The following is a 23,283-nucleotide window of genomic DNA, read 5'->3' on the forward strand; positions in this document are numbered from 1 at the left end:
GACCTAGATCATGTGACCAGGAAACTCGTGCAGGATGATCAGTGGTACTTGGTTACCCTTCGGTCCAAGTTTCATTAACTACTTCCATATACTTCCCAAGTTATGATGACATTTCAAAAAAACTTGTGCATATTCTAAGTTCGTTGACCCTGAATGACATTTGACCTTGATCATGTGACCTGGAAACTCAAGTAGGAAGATCAGTGATACCTGGTTACCCTTCTGTCCAGGTTTCAGGAACTAGGTCCATATACTACCTAAGTTATGATGACATAAAAAAAATAAGGATTATTCTAAGTTTATTGACCCTATATGACCTTTGACCTTGATCATGTGACCTGGAAACTCATGTAGGAAAATAAGTGATACTTTGTAACATTCCCAATAAGGTAAAAGTTCATTGACCCTAAATGACTTTTGAGTTTCATGTGATGTGACATTTCAAAAAAGTTATATTTCAAAAAAGCTTACCCATGGTTCAGGTTCATTGACCCTAGATGACCTTTGACCTAGATCATGTGACCAGGAAACTCGTGCAAGATGATCAGTGATACTTGGTTACCCTTCTGTCCAAGTTTCATGAACTAGGTCCATACTACCCAAGTTATGAGGACATTTAAAAAATAAACTAAGGATTATTCTAAGTTCGTTGACCCTTAATGACCTTTGACCTTGATCATGTGACCTGGAAACTCACGCAGGATGATCAGTGATACTTGGTTACCCTTATGTCCAAGTTTTATGAACTAGGTCCATATACTTCCTAAGTTATGATGAAATTTCAAAAAAAATTGTGCATATTCTAAGTTCGTTGACCCTAAATGACCTATGACCTTGATCACGTGACCTGGAAACTCACGCAGGATGATCAGTGATACTTGGTTACCCTTATGTCCAAGTTTCATGAACTAGGTCTATATACTTCTGAAGTTATGATGACATTTCAAAAACTTAACCTTGGTTAAGATTTCAATGCTGATTTCCCAAACATGGCCAAAGTTCATTGACCCTAGATGACCTTTGACCTTTATCATGTGACATGAAAATAATGCAGGATGATCAGTAATAGTTGGTTACCCTTATGTCCAAGTTTCATGAACTAGGTCCATATACTTCCTAAGTTATGATGACATTTCAAAACCTTAACCTTGGTTAAGATTTCATTGTTGACTCCGTCGCCGCCGCCGCCGTCGGAAAAGCGGCGCCTATAGTCTCGCTCTGCTATGCAGGCGAGACAATATACAGATCTATTTTATATGTAGCAAAATACCTTGGTGTTTATGTGACTGTATATGATTATAGTCAGGATATAAATTAGATGGAGTGCAGATGGAAGCACAAGCAACCCTTCAAAGTATTCCTAATATTGATTTTGAATGAGATGCTGTTTTATTTTTTTAACATTTCTTTTCATTTTGATGTCCCCTTGTATTACAAAAAATATATAAGCGTTATTGAACAAAAATGTATATTTGCATATTTCGCTAGCGACAAAAAAAGTGCACTTGCACCATAGCGCTGTGTATGCACTAACATCAACATGCGTGTACTATGAATGGCCTCCCACCTATACGCGAATGCGCTGTTTTCGTCTTTCGCTGTGTGTATGCACTAACATCAACGTGCATGTACTATTGATGGCCTTCCGCCTTCCCTACGAATGCGCTGTTTTCGTGTAGCTCGCAAGGGTAAATTTTGGTGGTTTTTCCGACGCAAGAATACTAGCTAACTTCAGTGTGAAGTATATATGCTTTTCTAGCTATGGACAATTATGCCTGAGCTGAGAACTGAAGTTTACCGCTTTTCTGAAGCGCGCATTTCCGCATTTCCGCGCATTGGCTGGAGGGACTATAGTAATTATTCCTTTCATGACAGTATCCCAAATAAACTGTGGGATACTGTCATGAAAGGAATAATTACTATAGTCCCTCCAGCCAATTGTAAAGTGGTGGAACTCAACTCCAAAATGTACTGAAAATATTGAGCTCTCTCGATCGCTAACGCTCTTATTGGTCATCAATATCCACTTGAGGATCAGGACCAGGAACTTCACAGATTCAGATTCAGGCCATACCACTTTAAATTACTCAACTAATAGTTTTGATACCATTTTTGAATTCCTCTTTGAAATTTGAATTTCCTATTGAATGGTACTAGTTTCATAAAAATTGGTCGACAGGTTCAGGCGCAATGTGCCGTTGAATGTTGAAGGTCACACCCATTTTTACCAAAACAAAACAAAAAGGGCAGGCAATAGTGCAAAAACCAATGGACCGTTTACATTATTTTTGGGGGGTTCTTGGGATTAAGTAAATGTCAATTTTATGTATGCCAAATTTGAGCAAATTCTGAGACGGTAAGGAAAACCCATTGGGTGAATCCAGATGGAATGACCCAAATGTATCTTGAGTAGATATGAAGTTACCTACCACTCATTGCTTTTCCAATTTCAATGTAGATTGCTCCAGAAAATTTATCAAAATATTTTTGCTGGAAATTGGAATCCCTCAAGTGTATTGCATAGACTTAGATCTAATTTACATAAACATGAGTTCCAACAACCACAATTCAAAAAGGTTTTGATTTTACTTTACTTCTGCTTTTTTTTCCAATTCCAGTATTCCAGTTATTGTTTAGCTTGAGGCTGAGAATGGGTCACTCTGTAGAAATGACCAAGGACCAAGTCCAAGGTCTACTCAAGCGTAGGTCTTGGCATTTTAAAGTTTTTTACTTTTATGCTTAAAAGTAACTTGATTTGTTTCAATTGGATAACTATGCAAATTTAATGTGAAAATATCCCTGGGTCAATTACCCTTTAGAACATTTATGTTTTGTCACTTATTCTAAATTATCTATCTTCTGTCCTAGGGGTAATTACCCTTGGTGTAATTGTCTGAGCAATGCAGACGGTAATTGTTCCCTTAGAGTAGTCATCCTCTAACCATGAGTTAGCTATTAGAAATCGTCTGAAAGTTCTATCAATGAACTCAACACTTCCTTGTCTAATAATCTTTTCCAGGGTTGTATTGATCTACAAATATGAATATTGAAAACCATCCATCTTCTTATGCCATACAATATATGACCCTCGTTGTTGACAATTGTTGCAATTTTGCTCTGTGGAGTGATGCGATCATTTCGTCATTCGAATTTTGATATAGCGATCTCTGTACCGCAATCCATTCGTAAATCAATGCTCTGTTTTCGATGATTTGAAGTCAACAATCTATTTATTTGTTTTATATAAATAGATTCAACAAATAATTGTGTATTTCAAGAGATTTATTGCTCCAAACATCAGAATCTAAACACAATTGTGAAAACTGGACAAATTATTGTGACCCCATCATACATTGAGCTATCCGTAGCTAGACTAGTTCTGTTACGTAGCACCCAAGGCATACAATTCCCTAACTTAAGCCCCCTGAAGATTATTGCTCTTGCACTTTTCTCTGCAAGGAACATACAAATTGTGGAAAATGCTGATGACAGAGCTAAAGAAAATCTAATCTTTTTCCTTGTTCACCCATTTTTGTTGGATCCAGTCTGGGTCCTGGCCACAACTAATGTAGTGCTTCCCTACCTCCTCTGGCTTTCTTCTTTTCATCTGCAAAAATGAGAAGTAAATCTATTGATATTACTTAATAGCATTAAGATTATTGATCTACATTAAGTTATTTGACTACCGGTATAGATCTAACATCTAGACTAGATCTAGGGGCCTAACAGTTTAAAAGTAGATCACACTGATAAACAACTGGTTAGATCTTTTATTCCTCTTTGTCCTATTAGTATTACGTTAGACTTCTATTATTCTAAAAATTGTTGTTTAGAAAATTTACTATTTAGTTTAGGTTTATCAGTGTGGTCTATTGTAATTCACTCGGATTAATACTAGTAAATCTAGACTCTAGTAACTTTTTGTCCAGTTATTGGGTGTCCGGACGGGTTGGGTGTCCGGACACTCCATTTTAACAGCCATTTGAAAAGGTTTACAATCAAATTATTCATTGTTTTTTAGCACAAAATGGGAAACAATATTGTGGAGATCAAATATTGATGATGAAAAGCACAATTCAACGTAGGCCTAGATCTATATATTTTGGCTTAATCCAAAGACAAAAAACAGGGCTTCAATTTTGTTAAGACAAGTGTCCAGACACCCAGCCCCCCATCCTAGGACTAGTCTAGGCCCCTAGACAAAGTCTAGATCTAGGCCTATAGTTAGCCTATCTAACTTAGACCTAGAATCTATATTATAAAACTAACTAGTTTATAGCTTGGAGGGCCTGCCGCTTGGAGGAATTTTTTGCACCAATAACGGCCGCGGAGCTACATTTCATTTTCAGATTTAACAGTTAGTCCTATTTGTTAGGACTAGATCTAATGAAGAGGAGTCTCGGCAGCTTCTTCTTCTTCTTCGGTTGGTTTCCTCCAGTCTGGAGAACTGCAAATGGTGCAGAGGAGTTGTTCTACATGATGACAGGATCAGATGGGGGTAGGCCTAGTACACAGAACAGGGTTTACGTTTAGACAGTGACATTCGTACGTTTAACATGTAGATCTAGATCTAAGTCAAATACAAAACTGAGAGAGGAGTTGTGAAAAGAGGACTGAGGAGTTGTGAAAAGCATGCACTCAACACGGCAATGAAGGCTTAGGCTAGCCAAAGAAAATTTCAATGTGTGCTCAACTTTTAAAAGAAAAGAGGAAAAATAAGGCAGACAAAATCAGAAATACAAATCGTATGGTAAGAGTGCCCAAGTCTGCGCAGTGCCCATGTCTGCGCACTCACGTAAATGCGCAATTTTCATAGAACAAAACATCAAACTGATACCAATTTTCAATCTTGACCGCAGCAATCCATTTTGATACCAAAAACTACAAAAATATTTGATTAAAAATGAGTATCAGCAAGTTTCAATTTGCTACCCTGAAAATTTCAATAATTGTCAAAAAAGAAATGTCCGAAACTTCACTGCATTTGATTTGCGTGCAAAATGAGCTAGTGCGCAGACATGGGCACCAATCATTTTTGCTACACAAAGTGACAAGCCCGTCTGAAAATCGTAGAAAAACATTGTTCTAGTAAATAATTTCTTGAATTTTTTTGTTTCCTTGATCATTAGAATATAGAGAATGGAATGACATTGATGACTCTCAAAATAATATTTAACTTTGTAATAAAATCGAGATCAAATTTTAGGTTTAGACTTAGGCACTCCCTTCATATTACAAATCATGACTGATAACGTGAGTCCAGATCGACGATAGTTTTGTGTTAGCCTAGGCCTACCGGTATGCACAGTGGTCACTGACTTACAGTTAAGTTGCTAGAAATATATCCAAAACTTAAAGTTCTTCTTCTTCTTAGTGAGTACAGTCCACCATCTGTCGTACTATTTACAGTTTCAGGAAACTTTCAGGAAACTTTCCACTCACGGGCGGAAGGCGTCGTGTTCGGTCGGCTGCACTGGTTTTAGGCGCGACGCAGCTCCTCGACCTCATCACCTGCACCTGCCGTGCCGCGCCGGGGCAGCCGGGCCAGGCCGGCCGCCTAGTGCAGCGCCCATATGCTAGGCCGTGCTAGGCGCTGCCGAGGCCTGCGCGCGCGGTAATTTGTGCGTTTCGCTGTTCTCGTGCACACTACATGTTCACATTGCAAACGCTTATCATTGTAACAGCGAAATCTTCGTAGAAGATATAAAAGTAAAATATATAGAGATTTTCGAAAAAGGAGGGGCACTATTAGGATTAAAAGCATTCATGTTTTGTACAGTTTATATATTGTGGTGTAGTTTTGGGATAACGTAGGTGGTGGATTGAGTTACATTTTCATTGATAGATAATGTTGATATATACCCCATTTTACAAAGATTGTCAGCATATACATCAATTCGCCTTAACAACCAGTTTTCCTCCAAACGGTATATACACACAGTTTTGTGCATGATTGTAATGTCAGAGTAGTGCTGCTGGGTAGATTTGGCCCAAAGTTCGTAGGAAGTAAAAAGGAATACTGCCCTCTGCTGGAATAGATTTTAAGCATTGTGTTGAACCCCCGTCATTGAGAATTTTAGCTTTAAAACGTAAGGGCGAATCCAAATATTCCCCTTTGGATCGAGTTCGCCCTTCCGTCGATTATTAACCCTAAAGCTTCTCCTTAAGTAGGATTTAGATACATATATATATATATATATATATATATATATATACTGTATATATGAAGGATGTTAATTAGCAAATTACATTTTAATGATGGGACACAGAATAAAAAAAAAAGAAATGGATCGACATTTAAGGGAGTACTTCACTTTGAAAATTAAAAAAAAAATGGATTTTCTCTTTTTAAGTCTTATTTCAAAGAGCTACAGTAGCTCTTTGAAATAAGACTTAAAAAGAGAAAATCCCTTTTTTTTAAATTATATATCAAATTATGAAGGAAGAGTAACTCTTCCTCCATAATTTGATATATAGTTTGCCCCATATGTGTGAAAATTACAACACTTACATATGGCCTCCTTGACGATGTAGACCTCAGGCTAGGATAAGCTTCTATGATTGACTTGGCAACAGCAATCTTTTGCTCTTTTGTGGGATAGCTGTATATGCACGAAATGGGAGGGAAATCAGAAATATGTAAATGCACACGTCAACACCATTATTGGTTCAAATTGTAGAAGTATTCCCCTTACCAAGATTTTTGTGGAAATATGAACTACCGATGATGACACTATGACAAGAACTCATGTGATGTCTTGCACAAAGTTACAAATCAGCACAAGTATAAAATTTTGTTGCTTAAATGCTGAGGAAGCAGTTTGCTCTACAAAGTTTTGGTAAATTGTGGCTACTATGACATGGCTTTGTCCAACAATGTTTTCCACAACTATACATACAGGTGTGGAATCATATGAAGGTGTAAATTTTTTGTCATTGTGTACAATCCAATGCTGTTTCAACATTTTGGAAGTAGTTCACTCCACAAGAAACTTATGAAAACAAGTAGTTACTATGGAAATCCTTTGTCTGGTAAACACAAAGAATGTCTTGGATAACTATCACCATGACAAAGTACCAGATTTGATATTGTTTTCATTAAATATTATGGAAGTTCACTTCACAAGACTTAAGTAATACTGTGATTACCATCATGATAATGGATTGTTTGATAAACCTAAAAACATCTACAGTACATCTCAATGTCATCATTTACCCAAGTTCCATTTAAATTTGCAGTGTATACAATCCTGTTCCATTGATATTTCAATCAAATTCTGATTGCATGGTACTTTTCATTATAGTGAATGACACACATAACTATGAGTGTAGTATGGGAAGTTGTACCTATAAAAGGCATTTGGTTGGAGAATGATGGTGCATAATTGCACAAATTACATTGTGTTATAAACTTTTTTTTGTGAGTCTGTATAAGTCCCAGTAAATTCATTACTTACTAGGAATAAAGTTTAACCATCTCGGCAGCAACTATGGTAGTCAATAACTGACGGGTCTCTGATGTTATGGTCTTATTCTTTTGGTATTCTAATTCGATGACAGAACCCCGAGGATGGTTGCTCACAAGGCTCTTCACATCAAAACCCTAAGTTGAAGGAGAACACAAGAAACAATATTACAATGTTCCCCCCTCCCACATCTTGACTGGTATGACCACTACATAAATAACACAATTGTATTTGGTATGTACAGAAACTGAAATGAGGCGAGAGAATGATTCACTTCTACTTGACAGCTTCTTTTATGTATACATACAATTTTGAACTCAACTTACTTGCACAGAATTGTGACAGATCCCTGGTCCTCTAATTGAGAATATAATCCTATACAAGCTGGTCAAATGTAAATTAAACATACATTAGTAGAATTTTATTCTGTAAATTTACCACCTATGCCCACACAACAGGCCTAGTGAGTTCCAAGTCATGTTTTGGGCACAATAAATAAGCAGAAATTTCAGAGTAAGGTACTATTTGAAGACATGTGCAAAAAAAAAAAAATGATAAAAAATAATAGTAAACAAAAATTCCGTACATTTTGAACAAAATTCCTAAATTTGCCTACTGTAGCTGAGGTGAGAGCACATGCGCAATTCAAATAAGGAGTTCTGAACTCTCATATCTCAGAAACTGATATATTGCTTGAATTTAATTTAAGATTCCAATGATTTGGCTAAAACTTAAAATGAACTGTTGAAAATTGACACACTAGCACTAGCCTTGCCTGGACAAGAAGTACAAATGTACATAATTCAGAATGCTCATAGGCTTCTTCAAAGCATGCAGACCCTATAAGTTTAAGATGAATCAAAAGTAGATTATTCTTAAATTAAAATAGTGCAACATGTGTATTTATGTACTTTTACTTTCACTTGTAAAAGAAATTGCAGTTCAGCTTTCAGCTGCAAATGATTTTTTCCCTAAAAAAACTGTTCATCTATCTATCATCTATCGAATGCAGCCTATTGAATTTTGTTGAGAAATCAGGCTTTATTTCCTTATTCCAAAAAAACATTTGTGTAGAGAACCTGCATTATTAAACAATTATAATTAATTACCTTAAGTGATGATGACTTTGTTGCAGTTGGTGCTCTGGCATCTTTATCAGATAAAGAAGATGAGGAAGAACACTCGAGATTAAGGACTGGCTCATCTCCAGGCGATGATGGTGTTCCATTCACAGTTGGTGATCTCTTTGGAGTCAGAGATGATGACTCTGTAGGATTAGTAATATTAGTCTCTAGAGAAATGCTACCACCCTTTTCCAGCAACTTGATATCATCGCTGTCAGTTTCATCAATGTCGACGTAAGTTTGAAACTCATCTAGTTTTAACTTCATGTTGTAGTCATTGTTGCTGACAGAAAATTTAGCCTCGATCTTCCCTTTCAAATCACGCAGAAGTTCTTCAGGTTCTGAGGATACAGTAATTAATTTGGTTCTGTGACCAAACTTAACACAAAAGTGTGCTGCCATTTCTAATCTGTAAAGGAGAACAAAACACAGAAAAGCAAATCTCAATAATTTCCCAAATAAGATATTAGAGGTTGATATCTCTTCAACAACCCTTTACCTCTACCCCTCCCCCAAAAATTAAATCCATTAAAATCAAGTATAAAATATATATATATCAATGTATAAAAATCAATCTTGTTTAATCAAGCCCCTAAACAGGTTTGATGCGGATGCTGGAAATTTATGGGAAAATATACTTCCTAAGCACATTTGGCCTAAACTTTCAAAAGCACCCCTTTTTGATGAAAATCAGCGTTTTTGGACTCCTAGACCGCAACCATCGCTGAAAAAAAGACCCCTTTTTACGCGTTTTCTTGGACGCGCCTGTGTACGTAGTATATCCGAGTGACCCCCCCACCCCCCAAGAACAAATGGAATAATAGGTCTAGATAGTAAACCTGAAATGACAATGGCATTTCTCAAGACCACATATGAGCACCCTTCATCATCTTGTGCATATGGGCTGTAGGCTTGTAGAGGATGAAAGTCCTTCAATTCTTTAGGCTGAAGAAGGAAATACTCTTCAGGGAATAGTGCCAAAAGTTCATAGCTGTAGAAATGATCATCAAATCCAACTGTGGTCCATAGTGTGCCAAAGAGGTAAATGCTGTTACCAATGCAGTAAATGGACTTAACAAGTCCAAATGTTGGCATAGAATTCTCACCAACAATGACGGTCATTCCCGGTCGGTACTCCGTACCATCAACAGACACAGTCCTTGTCACAAGTATTTCATCATTTTCACTCAAGCTTGGAAATTTCTGACAAAGCACATCCTGTCCTTCAGTTTCCTGCAAACATTTGCTTTCAACCTGGTGCACAACAGGCTTCTGTACAACTCCTCCTGTGTACCAGCTGTGGCACTGCCGGATTTGATTCCTGTCGGCTATTGTTTTTGCTATGTCCTTAAAGCTGCAAACGACATTTGCCAGGCACTTTCCAATATTATGCTTTCCCTCGTACCGCATACACCAGCAATTAATGAGAGGACCGATCTGCTCCATAATGTATGGATAATGTACAATGAAATGCTCCTTCGGGGTGAGTCTCAGTGTCGGAAATAGTTTTGTAAACAAACTATGGTGATCTTCAATGTAGATTCTGAGATGTGCGATCATTGTTTCAGTTATTTCCCTTGCAAACGCAACATCCATGATCCTTCGCAGCAAGAGAAAGAGCTCCCAGTGTTCATTACCTCTAGGGACTTTATCACCTATTAAAATAGGCAGAATGCGGAGCAGGCACCACATTTGGGATGCACTGTTTTTGAAAGTGCTGTCTTGAGTCAGTAGAGTGTTTGGCTGGATGGTAGAGGGCTTGTTCTTTACATCAGCAAATCCATAAGAAAAGCTTGATAATCTGTCATTCAGACAGTCAACTGAGATGAGTTTTTCTTCACAGATTAGGTGATGAAGGACCAACTTGCACTCCCTTTTACCGATTCCCTCCAGGATATCGTGCATTATGTCTGGGGAGAAACTCCGAGTGATATGGAAATACCTTGACTGATTTAATGTACATGCTCTTTTCACTCCATGCTCTGACACTGACTGAGGATTTATCAATGCAGACTGCACATGCATTTCATAGTTTGTTACATCTCTCTTCTCACATTTCTCATCAACAAACAGAGTTTGCATTCCATCTTTAGATGTCAGACAAGTACGGCATGGAAAGTTAGCGGAAAAAGCTCTCAACAAACCCTCCCAGAGCATTTCCACCCAAGTTGTCTGCCGGAATTTGGATGAGTGTCCCTCTATTTTGCACAACTGTCCCATCAGGAAGCCTTATATCCATACCGTGGTCAGATTCTAATTCAGCCAATTCATGCAAGAACGGTTGTAAGATGAGTTCGAAGCCATACTTTGCTAGATCCAAACTGTGGAACAAACTCAAGAGATGGATGTTTGGGAGAGTAGAATTTAACTTTGGATGGATATTCTGCAGAGTGAAATATAAGGCTCCAAGTTTGTGAATCCCCTGTTTAGCTCCAATCGGATTTGTGACTTCGTATTCATCAAAGAATAATGCGATTTGCAAAGCATCAGGACAAACTGTGAAGAGAGGATGTTCTCTGAACTGAGCACCATCACAGTACCGTCTCTTGACACCATCTGTAGAAGGAGAGGTTGCATTCACTTCGGCAAGTATTACAGGATTGCTCAGGACTGTACCAAGAGTCTTTTTCACTGAAACATACTGAAATGTATCTTGAACTAGCACCGGTTTGCTGAGTCCAGTATCCTTATCAGTTACCACATCGAATCGGTTTCCAAGCAAAATAGGCGTTGGTTTATTTAGTCCTAGTTCATTAACAAAATACTGTTCTTGAAGGTAACGTGATTCTAAATTGGCGAATGTTTTTTTTGCTTCATCAAAAGTGGCAAACAATTCACGGTAGGCAGACGAATTTGTATCTACGCATTCATTTTCCAGAAATTGTTTTGTTTAGAATTCTAAATTTGATACAATGCTGTCAACTAAGTTTGATGACTGCTGTATCATTCTTTCAATGGTAGAATATGTCAAATTGGGCTGCGACAGCAAGGCTGTTATAACAAGTGCTGCCCTTTTCTTAAGAGACTCCATCACATATTTCTCCATTTTCGGCAGCTCTATTCTCTTCTTTATGTATGTTGGGATCAATTTCACCGAACGCTTCTTCAAAATCAGCGTTTTCGGACCCCTTAACGCGTGACGCAAGTTACGCGTCCTGGATGAAAAAAAGACCCCTTTTTACGTGTGTTTTTGGACGCGCATGTGTACACCAATATACCTGAGTGGTCCCCCCGGGATCCAGCATCAGAGATGTTAAGTGATAGCCCTCACAAAATCCTAAAAACCCAGGCTGGGGGTCCAGGGTCCAAGCTGGTACATTTACTTGTTCTTTAGACATCTAAAAATACATCTAAAATCATTATTCTTAATACATTACAGCTACATGTAGATGTAAAATCAAAACACACAATAGACCTACAGGTGGCATGAAAATTTAAACATGCACACCCCCCAAAAAAAAAATCAGTGAGGGCCCAAGGGTCTTTTAATTAACAGTCCATCCCCTCCTCCCTCTTGGGATAAGCTTGTTGACATGAACTCTTCTCAATACATGTATTGTTAAGCAATTCCACAATGGAAGTTCACATCAACTAGATCAAGATTTGCCTACATATGTACCAGCAACCAGATTTTTGGTGAAAGAAAATTACTTGAAATCTTCATTCCATAGCATTCTAGAAATTCCCTATCATATGAAGTTAACCAAATTTCAATTAAAACACCCCAAGATAAAGTTAAAACAATAGAAAATCAACCACAAACTGCATATGTTCATTAATATCAATTCATGATGTGCACGCAGTGTACCCACCACACTAGACCGATGGAATCTGTCTCTTCCTCGGGAAACTTCTCTTTTTCATTACTGACGTTTTTGGGTCAGTTTCCCTCCTTACCAAAAAAAAGTCAGTAATGATAAAGAGAAGTTTCCCGAGGAAGAGACTGATTCCCTCCTGACCAAAAAACGTCAGTAATGAAAGAGAGAAGTTTCCTGAGGAAGAGACAGATTCCATCGGTCTACCACCACACTACAAGTAATCTAGGCCACTGGTGCAGGGGAAGAAGGCCTCCCATTCTTGCTGGAAGGTGAATTCCAGCAGGGATTCTTCAAAAGATTCATTACAACAAATAAAGACAAGTGGAAGTAAACATTCTCACTCACCTAAAGCATAAAAAATAGAGAAGATATTCCATTTAGACTCATTTGTGAAATTTAGAATCAGTTCTCAGAGGACAAATCCGCATAGTAGTTACTGTGATTTTCCTGTTTCGCGATCGCATCGTCCATACAGTCATGCACTGCCATCATGCATACACATTGACGCACTGTAAAGTACCTCGTCTTGTGCTGTTAACTGTTTGTGCTCTCAGACTCAGGCATGCTTCGTACACACTGTACAGGTAAGCACAATTTGTGCTTACCTGTACAGTGTATACGAAGCATGCCTGAGAGCACAAACAGTCTATTAATTAATAGTCCACACAGACAAGATAAGGTACTTGTAGTCATCTACGTAGTATAAATCAATTGCATGAATTTTACTACAAAAATATATTCTTTGTCCTGGAATATTTTTTTTAGGAATGAAAAAATCCGGAAAACTGGCATCTCTGCAGCTCGACAAAATATTCGAAAAGTTGCAAGGAATCTTTCTTGATAATGCAAAAATGTCCTATTTCACCCTGGTCTCCCCTTAAAGGGATTACACTTCCTCACTTCAATTAATAACAAAGAGAAGATTGGCATTCATATTGGTCCTGGAAATCAAGTTTATTGTTATAAAATCAATACTTGTCGTACTAGAACTTTCGTAGCCATGATTTCAGATTTATTACAGAAAAATATAGCATAAGGCTAATGAAACTCGATTCTGAGTTTTCCGCCACATCATTTTCAAGATTTTGCAATATTTCATTTTATTTCGCAACATTCCATATTTCCATTTTTGTGAGCACTAAAATGCACTTTGTTCACTCCATTCACACATTTCAAGCTTTTTTTTATTTTTATTTTTTTATTTTAATGCATAGATCTAGATCTATGTGAAAACTCTCATTGATTTGGTTGGCAAATTGATTTCAAATTTCAAAATTGTAATCCCTTCCACGTTTCTAAAGAGAAGTGTAAGAGAAGTATTAATACTACGTGGCAGATTTTCAAAAAAAAAAAAAAATCAATATTTAGGTCTACTCATTTCAACATGTTTCCTGCTGTGCTGGAAAACCATTCTGGTACTGTTGTGGTAGGCCTAGATCTAGTTGATTTTGATCAAACCATTACTGTTACTGTTAGTATTGGTGCGCTTGCCTAAAAAATGTAAAACGGTAGGCCTATAAATAGATCTAATTGGTAAAAAAATTGGTTATTTTCTTTTTCAGCTAACCTAGCACTTAGCAGTAGCACACAAAATGCATCTGAAAGCTGCACGACTGGCCGTACCGGTTAACAGGAGCCGGGACAGGAACCCCCGCGCGTGTGAATTGCCTGAGCCGATGTGTTGTTAAGTTAGACCCCGGGTTAGACTTAGAGTAACTTAGACCTTCCAACTTTGGCACGATTTGCATTTTACATAGTTGATGATACATAAATTGACAGTGGATTTATAAAATAGTAATAGTTTACCCTTGAAAATAAAGAAGAAATGGGTTGGGAGACTGATCTGCAGGCACAAGGATCTGAACTATTAAGTGCAAGGTTTCACTTTGAAAATTTGTTACACCAAATCTAATTTAGATATGAACATTATACATACGTACATGTAGTAATGCAAACAAACTGTGCAACAAGTTCCGCAGAGTGGTTTCAAGATAAATGTTAAGACACCCACAAAACACTAGTTTGAGACTTCTATAACCTAAATATATTACCAAATTTAGAATCAATGATACCTTTAACTCGCAGTGGTGTAGATTTCTAAAGATTGGAGTATCACTTACCAGATTCCCGAAGATTAAGCAGGATAACATCAGCTTCGCTTGAAATTTTGCCGTGGATCGCAGCAAGGGACGCTTTTGATGACGATTAGGCCAATGACGTCACATGTAACGTGGACCAATCAGTTTATTCGTGTGACCCAGCACTTTTAAATTGCCTAATCCAGCAAACTTGTGAAAGTGTTAAATCAACGCATTCACCGTGCGTGACATATCCCAGCCATTTCTTTAGCGTTATAAGTGCTAAAGTAGCGTTTTCCTTTTTCAGCACGTTTGAAAACGCTCGATTCAACATTTGATTTTTAAGCGTGCAGATGGAAGCCAATTAGTACCATGAAACTTGGCTAAGCTCTTTAAATTAGATGATATATCATTAATAAAGCTTCCTCAGGTCCATGCTATTATATATCTCTTATAACATCTCCATAAATAAAAATTTGGGCGTGACCCATGGGCATTTCAACACAATTGCCCTATCTGACTATAACCTTAAAATGCCCCTTCTATGTATTTCATTAATTATCCTAAACACTTCTATTATAGCTAAATGTTCACAAATTGACTAACTTCAATACTTGATTTATACAGGTCGATACTATATTCAACAATAAATCCATCCTTTTATCAAAGAAACTGTTTCATTAAGACTTTCGACCTTCGTAAACTATATAAACCAACATGAATTCTTATATGTGGGGCATGTAACACTACTCACATGTATGAGTGTAATCAACTAATGTTTGAACACATAAATGTCATAAAGGTACACATTATTTCTAATAAATTATTCAATACGAGTGTAAACACTGACCTTCTTGCCACTATTTTGTCGTTTAGGATGACTGCAACTAAGGGATTACTTAGATTTTCTTCAATTCCATGTAAATATCAGGCATTTTATGCCTATCATCAAAACTCAAGATGTGGTGCCGCAGATAGCGTCCTAACTTTTTCGTTATCTCAAAGTCACGCAGTTACATGGCTCCTTTAAATTAGCTAAACTAATTTACCAAATTAGATTATTCAATGAACTTACGACCACCAATGTATGTCACGGTAGAGCATAGAAATTAGATTTTGTTTATATCGAACCTGTCTTTCAATGTTGATTCCAAAAATATATAGCATTCCTAAACCATTAAATATATAGTATATTTAAAGTCAATGTTCACTAAATATGAACAAGAGTATTCACTTAGTAACATCAATAATCTCCCTTACCAAAAAAAATACATATCATGCTTGATTTTTTGCAGAATTTGAAGTAAGTACTGATTTGTAAACTTATCAAAAATTCAACGAGCGTTCTCTTGATCGCATGAAACATTCTAGTACAAGCAAAATTGCATATTTCTAGAAAATTAAAGAGTGTAATATTACCTCATACTTCGATATACTCTATCAACACTTCATGCTTTCTCGTATATGCTATGAATTTATGCAATACGCAAAGATTATGCAAATATTTGTAAAGATGTGCTACATTCATTCCTAAACACATCATTAATACTCTATCAACATGTTTTGACATGCGCAACCTTAAAAAAAAATACTGGTAAAGTTAAACCTTTCAAAGTCATCAATCCATGAGTGTATCAGTGTTTCTGTGGTTCTCAATTCAAATAATGTAACGAACTTGCCTGTTAAAACCTCAAATAGGATAAATTCAATCCAATGAAGGCAGTGTTTAAACTTTGAAACAAATTTCTTATTCATTTATATTCATGCCTATGCTTACTCACACATTTCAATTCTGTCCTTTCAATTTGTTTGTTCAAATGATAATACATGTTTATACATTTCAAGAAAACAAATATTACTCTATAGTCTTGTATCAGACTCGCCGACTTGAATGATCATTTAAAAGATTAAATATTATCAAGCAATCACTATAACCACAATTTTAAGTGCGAACAAACTCAAACTGAATATGTGTAGTCTCAAATATAGACCCAATCAAACAAATGCAAATTGATTCAGGTAAACAAAAAAAATGAAATTGTGATGGAACGCTTTTATGTTCCAAGGAATTTTTGTTTTGTTTTGTTTTTGTTCGAAAATCCATTATAATAGACAAACTTAATTGTAAATTTTCAATTTAGTCTCATACTCAGACCATAGAATTTCACCAAATTCAAGTCATGATTAACAGTTACATAACTTTGGATATTATCACTTCCAGACTCTGGAATTTTGGTTAGATTCAAATTATTCAAGAACAACATCTTATATTCCTGAATTAGTCTATTTTCAGATTCAATGAATGACATTTAAAATAACAACTACTTAGTCTTTAACTTCAGACCCAACGGTGGTATCAAATTGATTAAAACTGAAATAAGTATAATATCAGACCCAAAAAGTGATACCAATTTCAGCAAAACAAAAAAGAATAGTCTTAATTCAGACCCTATGGCTCCTTGTTAGGGAATCTTCCTTGGTCTTCTTGTGTGACCGACAAAATAAGTTTATGTATCGGTCGTTCTAAGTAACGTTGCTGTGAGATTCGCTTTCCGCGACTGTCCAATTTAGAGTCACTCATCACTAACTTAACCTTGCGCACATGATTGTCTGAGGATGGGTATACATCAACTACTCTGGCTAGCGTCCATTGGTTTCTTGGATTTTCATCCTTCGCAATTACAATGTCACCGACGTGCGCATTTCTCTGAGGATAAATCCATTTCTGACGTGACTGAAGTCTCTGAAGGAATTCGTGCTTCCAACGCTTCCAAAATTCATTGGCTAGATGCTGGACCCTCCTCCATCTTTTCCTAGAGTACAAGTCCTCAACTGGAAATTGGCCAGGAGATGGTAACAGCACACTAGTTTTCATCGTAAGACGGTGGTTTGGTGTCAAGGGTTCAGGATGTGTGGGATCATTCAAGTTCTCGATGGTCAGAGGTCTACTATTTACAATAGCAGCTGCTTCATTCATGAGGGTGCGCAGGGACTCATCATCAAGTTGTTGTCCAGCTTTGTATAACAAGGCTTCTAGTACTCGGCGTATAGTGCGTATTTGTCTCTCCCACATGCCGCCCATGTGACTTGCTGATGGGACGTTGAATTTGAAGTGGATGTAGTCACAGTCTTTATTCAGAAGGAATTTTCTGATCTGGTCATGATGAGCAGCACTACCCTCTCCTAACTCAGCTCCGATGAAGTTTGTGCCTCTGTCTGAACGAAGTTGACGGACAGGACCTCTTATGGATAGGAATCGTCGAAGAGCATTGATGAAAGAGTCACTTGTCATGGAGTTAAGAGTCTCTATATGTACAGCCCTAGAAGCCATGCAGCTGAAAAGGAGGCCGTATCTCTTTAGTTCTCTTCGGCCGTCCTTTATCACCCAAGGACCAAAAACATCCATGCAGCTGTATGTGAAGGGTGGTGAAGGTTCAACTCTGTCCTTTGGCAGGTTTGACATCTTTTGCCACTGAGATTCACCGCGTAGCCTACGGCAGGTGACACACTTATTAATGAATCTGGAGATCGTCGAGCTCCAAGATATGACCCAGAAACCACTGGACCTCAACTGGTTGGTGGTCATGCCTCGACCCTGGTGGGCTGTCTGAATGTGGCAATGTCTTATTATCAGCTCTGTGATATGGTGGTTCTTGGGTAGAATAACTGGATGCTTACTCTCATAGGAACCTTCAGCACATGTGAGACGTCCACCTACTCTAAGTATCCCATCAGAGTCGATGAAAGGGTTTAGACGGTGAAACCGACTATAGCCTTGATGCTTACGTCTGTATCTCTTGCCTTTATTTGTGTCATTACCTTTGGCTACTCGGTTCTGTATAGCCGTTATCTCATCATGGAATTCATCTCTTTGTACAGCCTTCAAGATTTCCAATTGGGCTTGGTTTAGTTCCTTCATAGTCAGTTTGTGTGGTACGATCTGGTGAGAACTCTTCCTGGTGCGGGATGAGATGGGAAGACCTCGTTCTCGACATCGCTGTTTCAAGAGACTTCAGTCTTAGGCAGTTTGCTACTGCCATTTTTGCTCTGTTCCAACAGGAGAATCTATCCAGTCGATCAATCTCAAAGACACAAGGCTTAGAGTGGCCCTGTACAATGTTTGTATGAGCTTTCTTTACTTCTGGATCATCTGGTTCTACATCAAACTCATCATCTTGTTTGAACTCATCTGCCTTACTCTCCCAAAGGAACTCTGGACCATTGAACCATGAAGATGACAGGAGTTGGTTGACTGTAGCTCCCCGGGATGCAAGGTCAGCTGGGTTATCATGTGTTCCCACATGTTTCCATTGTGATGGGGTAGAGTGCTGTCTAATCTGATGTATACGGTTGGCGACGAACACATGAAACCGCCTCGTGTCATTGTTAATGTACCCCATCACTTCATTACTGTCTGTCCAATAGAACTCTTCGGTGTTTGGGGGCACAAGTTCTTTCTGGAGAAATGCACTGATCTTGACTGAGATTACTGCGGCAGTCAGTTCTAGACGTGGCACCGTGATAGGTTTGAGAGGTACCACTCTGGCTTTTCCCATCAACAGTGTACAGTGCACCTTGCCTTCATCATTGGTCAACCTTAGATATGTGCACTCGCCATAGCCAGTAGCGCTAGCATCGGAAAAGTGATGCAGCTGCATTTTCTTGACATCTCCAAATGCAGCAGGCTTGTAGCATCGCCGTATGGATATCGAGTCGAGATTGAGTAAATCAGCTCTCCATTTCTCCCATTTACTCCTCTGGTCATCAGGCAGTTCATCGTCCCAGTCTACTGCTTTCTTGCATAGCTCTTGCATAGTTCTTGCAAGATCTGTTTGCCTCGTAGTATGACTGGCGCCAGCAGACCTGGTGGATCATATATTGACATGACAGTGGCTAACACTCCTCTTCTCGTCAGGGGTTTGTCGTGTAGAGTGAGTCTGAACTTCAGTGTGTCAGACTCGATACACCATAACACTCCAAGAGCCTTTTCCATTGGTGAGTCGGTTCCCAGAAGATCCGTCTTTGAGACTCTTTTCGCTCTATCTGGCTCTGGAACAGATTCCATTACTTCTTTGTTGTTAGATATGAATTTGTGTAGATGTAGTCCACCCTTCTTACATAACTGCCTTGTTCTTGAAGCTAGATCAACAGCATCCTTAGCAGAAGGGACAGATTTCAATCCATCATCCACATAGAAATCTCGGTGGATAAAATCCTTCACGTCATCTCCAAATTCATCAGCATGGTCAGTAGCTATTTGCTTTAAGCAAATGTTGGAGTAGCCTGGCGAGGAAGATGCTCCAAACAAATGGACAGCCATACGTAACTCCATAGGATCTGGATGGATATTTCCATTCTTCCACCACAAATATCTCAGGTAGTCACGGTGGTCCTCTCTCACTCTGAATTGGTGAAACATTTCCTTTATATCACAGCTAGATGCAATCTCGTCCTTCCTAAATCGGCAGAGTACACCTACAAGGGCATTCGTCAGATCCGGTCCAGTAAGGAGATGATGCTTTAGAGATTGTCCTTTACTTTGAGCACTGCAGTCATACACAACCCGTAGTTTGTTAGGCTGTACAGTGCGTATCAAAAAAAAGTTTACACTAAGAAAAAATCCTGTAAAATTATATATTTGTAATATCCTGACGATTTTGCCACATTTTAGCATTGGTACAAATCCATTTAAGCAAATGACGATATAACTGTCGAAAAATATTTCCGCTTGAGTGAGCACCACTTACTTTTGAAAAGTTGGTGAAAAATGATTTGCGCAGAACTTTGAAATAGTTATGCGAATAAAAGTAGACCTTAATCATGAAGAACACGTGGAAATTAGCTAGTAAAATTGATATGAAGATATCTTTTACCTTTTTAAACTTGTTTCCTTGCCCAAAACACTTTGAAGAGTGCATTGCGCCCTATCCCACTCCCCCACACACCGAGTCCATCATGACGATATTTGCTTTACACTGAGCTGTGATTTACATGAAATGGCTTAGGCTTGATTTTCATTTTGTTAATCATTGCCAAGCTTGGAAAAAGTGTGGAGAAACAAGTATTAAATGAAAATGAAATGCAAACCAACTTTAAATGATAAAAACTTAATGAAAAATGCTGGAGATGTCTGATATAAACTTTTGTTCACATTCAATTATGTCCTCATATCCAGCTGGCACAAAAAAGGGTAAAGGTTGTGCTTAGGAAGTGTTGAAATTTCAAATTTGGGCGGCAAAATTGTTACAAAATGCTTGAATGTATCCGTTTTATTTCAATTGGCTAAAAGTGCTAGGGAAATTTATGAGAAATGCTTCACAGGGTAAGTTTGATTTCGCCCTTTCCCCTTGACACAGCGTGAAAACAAGCATTTCTGCACAAACAGATTTCTGCGAGCTTTACAAAAATGGACAGTGCTCACTCAAGTGTAACATTCTGTCAAAACTTTTACTTTCATTGGATAGATGAGACCCAAACCCATTATTATATGTGAAAAAATTACCCACATGTATATTTTTTAATTCCCATGGCTTTTTCAAAGTGTAAACTTTTTTTGATACGCACTGTATAACGCCATGATGTGGGATATACCACACTGGACTATCCTCTGCCTTGAGTTCTGGTGCTACCTCTGCATATCCCTTCTCAAGGAGTGCTTCCATCTTATCCGTGTAGCTGCGGTGGTAGTTTGGATCACTTTCAAACTTTCTTTTGAGATGCTGCAGTCTCTTATCTGCCATATATCTGTTGTTTGGCAGATCTGGAGCATTTTCTTTGAATGGGAGTGGGGTCTCACAATGTCCATCATCTAACACTCGAACATTATATTTTATGATTCTCATGAACCTTACATCATTCTGTGAGAAGGGCTCTTTACTGGTTCTGAGATCAGAGAAATCGGCTTCCAGCATCCTAAGCACTTTTGAAGGATTTATTTCTCCCTTGATGGTGACATTGTGAGAAAGTATCACACTCTTTCCCTTTGAAGTTCTGTTCTCGTTCAGCTCATTAGGTATCTCATAAGTGATGAGGCGATGACTGAACCCAATTCTGTCGTCAGGGCTAACTTCGAACTCCTTCTGGTTAGCTACGCCAACGATGCTCCAACCTAAGTCAGTTTTCATGCCAAACGGTCCATCTCCATCAGGGGAAGGAATTTTGTTACGAGGAGTTAGAGCACTGGCGCAGTCATATCCAATGAGCAGTCCAACTTCACAATCTTGTAGTGGTAACAGTTCCTCTGCAATTTCAGTCAGGTGAGGAAACGAAGCTGCCACTTCAGGTACAGGAATATGCTCCCTGTTGGCGGGCATAATGTCTCGAGTATACACCGCGGGAAGATTGACAACCTTTGTGCTGTTGTGGGCACGAAGTGTGAGTCCTTGAATCTTCTCGCTAGGTATCCTTTCATATTTCTTTGACATAGTAGAGAGGAGGAGATTCACCTTTGAACCATGTAGGTTCATCGTTTCTTTGGTAGACTCCAGCAAGAATGTTGTGTCAGACTGTGTGTCTAATAATGCATAGATCAGTCTCTCATCAATGCTGTCCTTCTGAGATATCCAGACTGGAACGACTGAAGAACACCTTACAGCCTACCTGTTCTTAGTCAAATGGTTTACTGTGGTATGAGAACTTGATGTTCTGAGTTGCTCTATTATTGGCCAAGAGCTGTCATTGGCAGGCTGGGCCTCCATCTGCACACAGATTCTCTCTTGATTACTTCTGTTCCAGTATTCGTGAAGAGCTGTGGGGTGTCGTTTTTTGCAGACACTACACGTGTGTTTCCTGTTACACTCCCTTGAAGTGTGCCCTCGTTTGAGACAGCCATAACACAGTCCATTCTCTCGAACATAGGTCTTTCGTTCTTTCAAGGTCATTGAAAGGAACTTCTGACAAGTTCCTAGCTGATGATGTTCCTTACAAAGCAAACAGACATGGGCCTGCTTCCTTCCTTTTCTTGGAGGCTGTGGGCGTTGATCTGTTGAGTGGTACATGGATGTCGCACCCAACACAGTCCGCTTCTTCTCTACCTTCAGCTCCTTTACACTATTCAGTGAGGTAACAGGATCACATGCGATGTTAGCTTCTTCTTCAATAAAGTTGCTAAATTCTTGAAATGAAGGGAAGGTGTTTCTGTGAGTTTCTCTCCATTTAGCAACTCTCTTGCCCCAGCTAATGACGAGATGGTCTGGAAGTTTGGCCAGGATCTTTCTATTTTCCCTCTCGTCATCCAATTGCGCCAGGTTTCCTATGGTTTGCATTGCTGTACAGCACTGTTCAGAAAATCAGACAGCATTCGTAGGCCTTGGCTATCCCTTTTGTTGATTCTCGGCCAGGATTCTAACTTGTCTCTGTAGGCGTTGGACAGGATAAAGGGATCATCATACCTACTTTCCAAGGCCTGTTTAGCTCCATCATAGGAGAAGGCATCACCTAACAATGAATAACCTTGAACCAGTTGTAAAGGTTGGCCCTTCAAGTATTTCAGAAGATAATAGAACTTATCCTCTGTCCTTATGTTCCTTCTTTCAATCAGCAGGTTATAGCTTCTTTTCCATGTGGGATATTGCAAAGAACTCCCATCAAACACAGGCGGTTCTGGATGGAGCAGATGATTTAGACTCATCTGGTCCAATAGGTTGCTGCCAACTGATCCCCAGTTCCAAGTACTTTAGCACTCGGAGTCATTTTCGCCGTAGGAGGAGCATCTTGGTTCTGAGCGTCAACCCACTGCTTGCATTCATTCTCCTTTCGTGATGAACGTTTGGAGGAATGTCTGGACGAAGTTGAACTT

General features: G+C 38.6%; 2 protein-coding genes across 2 annotated transcripts; both read right to left on the minus strand.

Annotated features, from left to right (window-relative positions):
* Positions 1 to 16,935: 16,935 nt before the first annotated feature.
* On the minus strand, positions 16,936 to 18,072 carry LOC121430886. The gene has a single exon (XM_041628315.1). It carries the CDS (start codon positions 18,070 to 18,072, stop codon positions 16,936 to 16,938), a length of 1,137 nt encoding a protein of 378 aa, XP_041484249.1.
* A 277-nt stretch (positions 18,073 to 18,349) lies between these two features.
* LOC121430896 lies at positions 18,350 to 21,952 on the minus strand. Its single transcript, XM_041628327.1, has 3 exons — positions 21,083 to 21,952; positions 19,385 to 20,064; positions 18,350 to 19,349 (listed from the first exon to the last, which is right to left on the minus strand). The coding sequence occupies exons 1-3, from the start codon at positions 21,950 to 21,952 to the stop codon at positions 18,350 to 18,352; spliced, it is 2,550 nt and encodes an 849-aa protein (XP_041484261.1).
* Between the last annotated feature and the right edge of the window lie 1,331 nt (positions 21,953 to 23,283).

This window comes from Lytechinus variegatus, chromosome 1 (genome assembly GCF_018143015.1).
Source record: "Lytechinus variegatus isolate NC3 chromosome 1, Lvar_3.0, whole genome shotgun sequence".
NCBI classification, from domain to species: Eukaryota; Metazoa; Echinodermata; class Echinoidea; order Temnopleuroida; family Toxopneustidae; genus Lytechinus; species Lytechinus variegatus.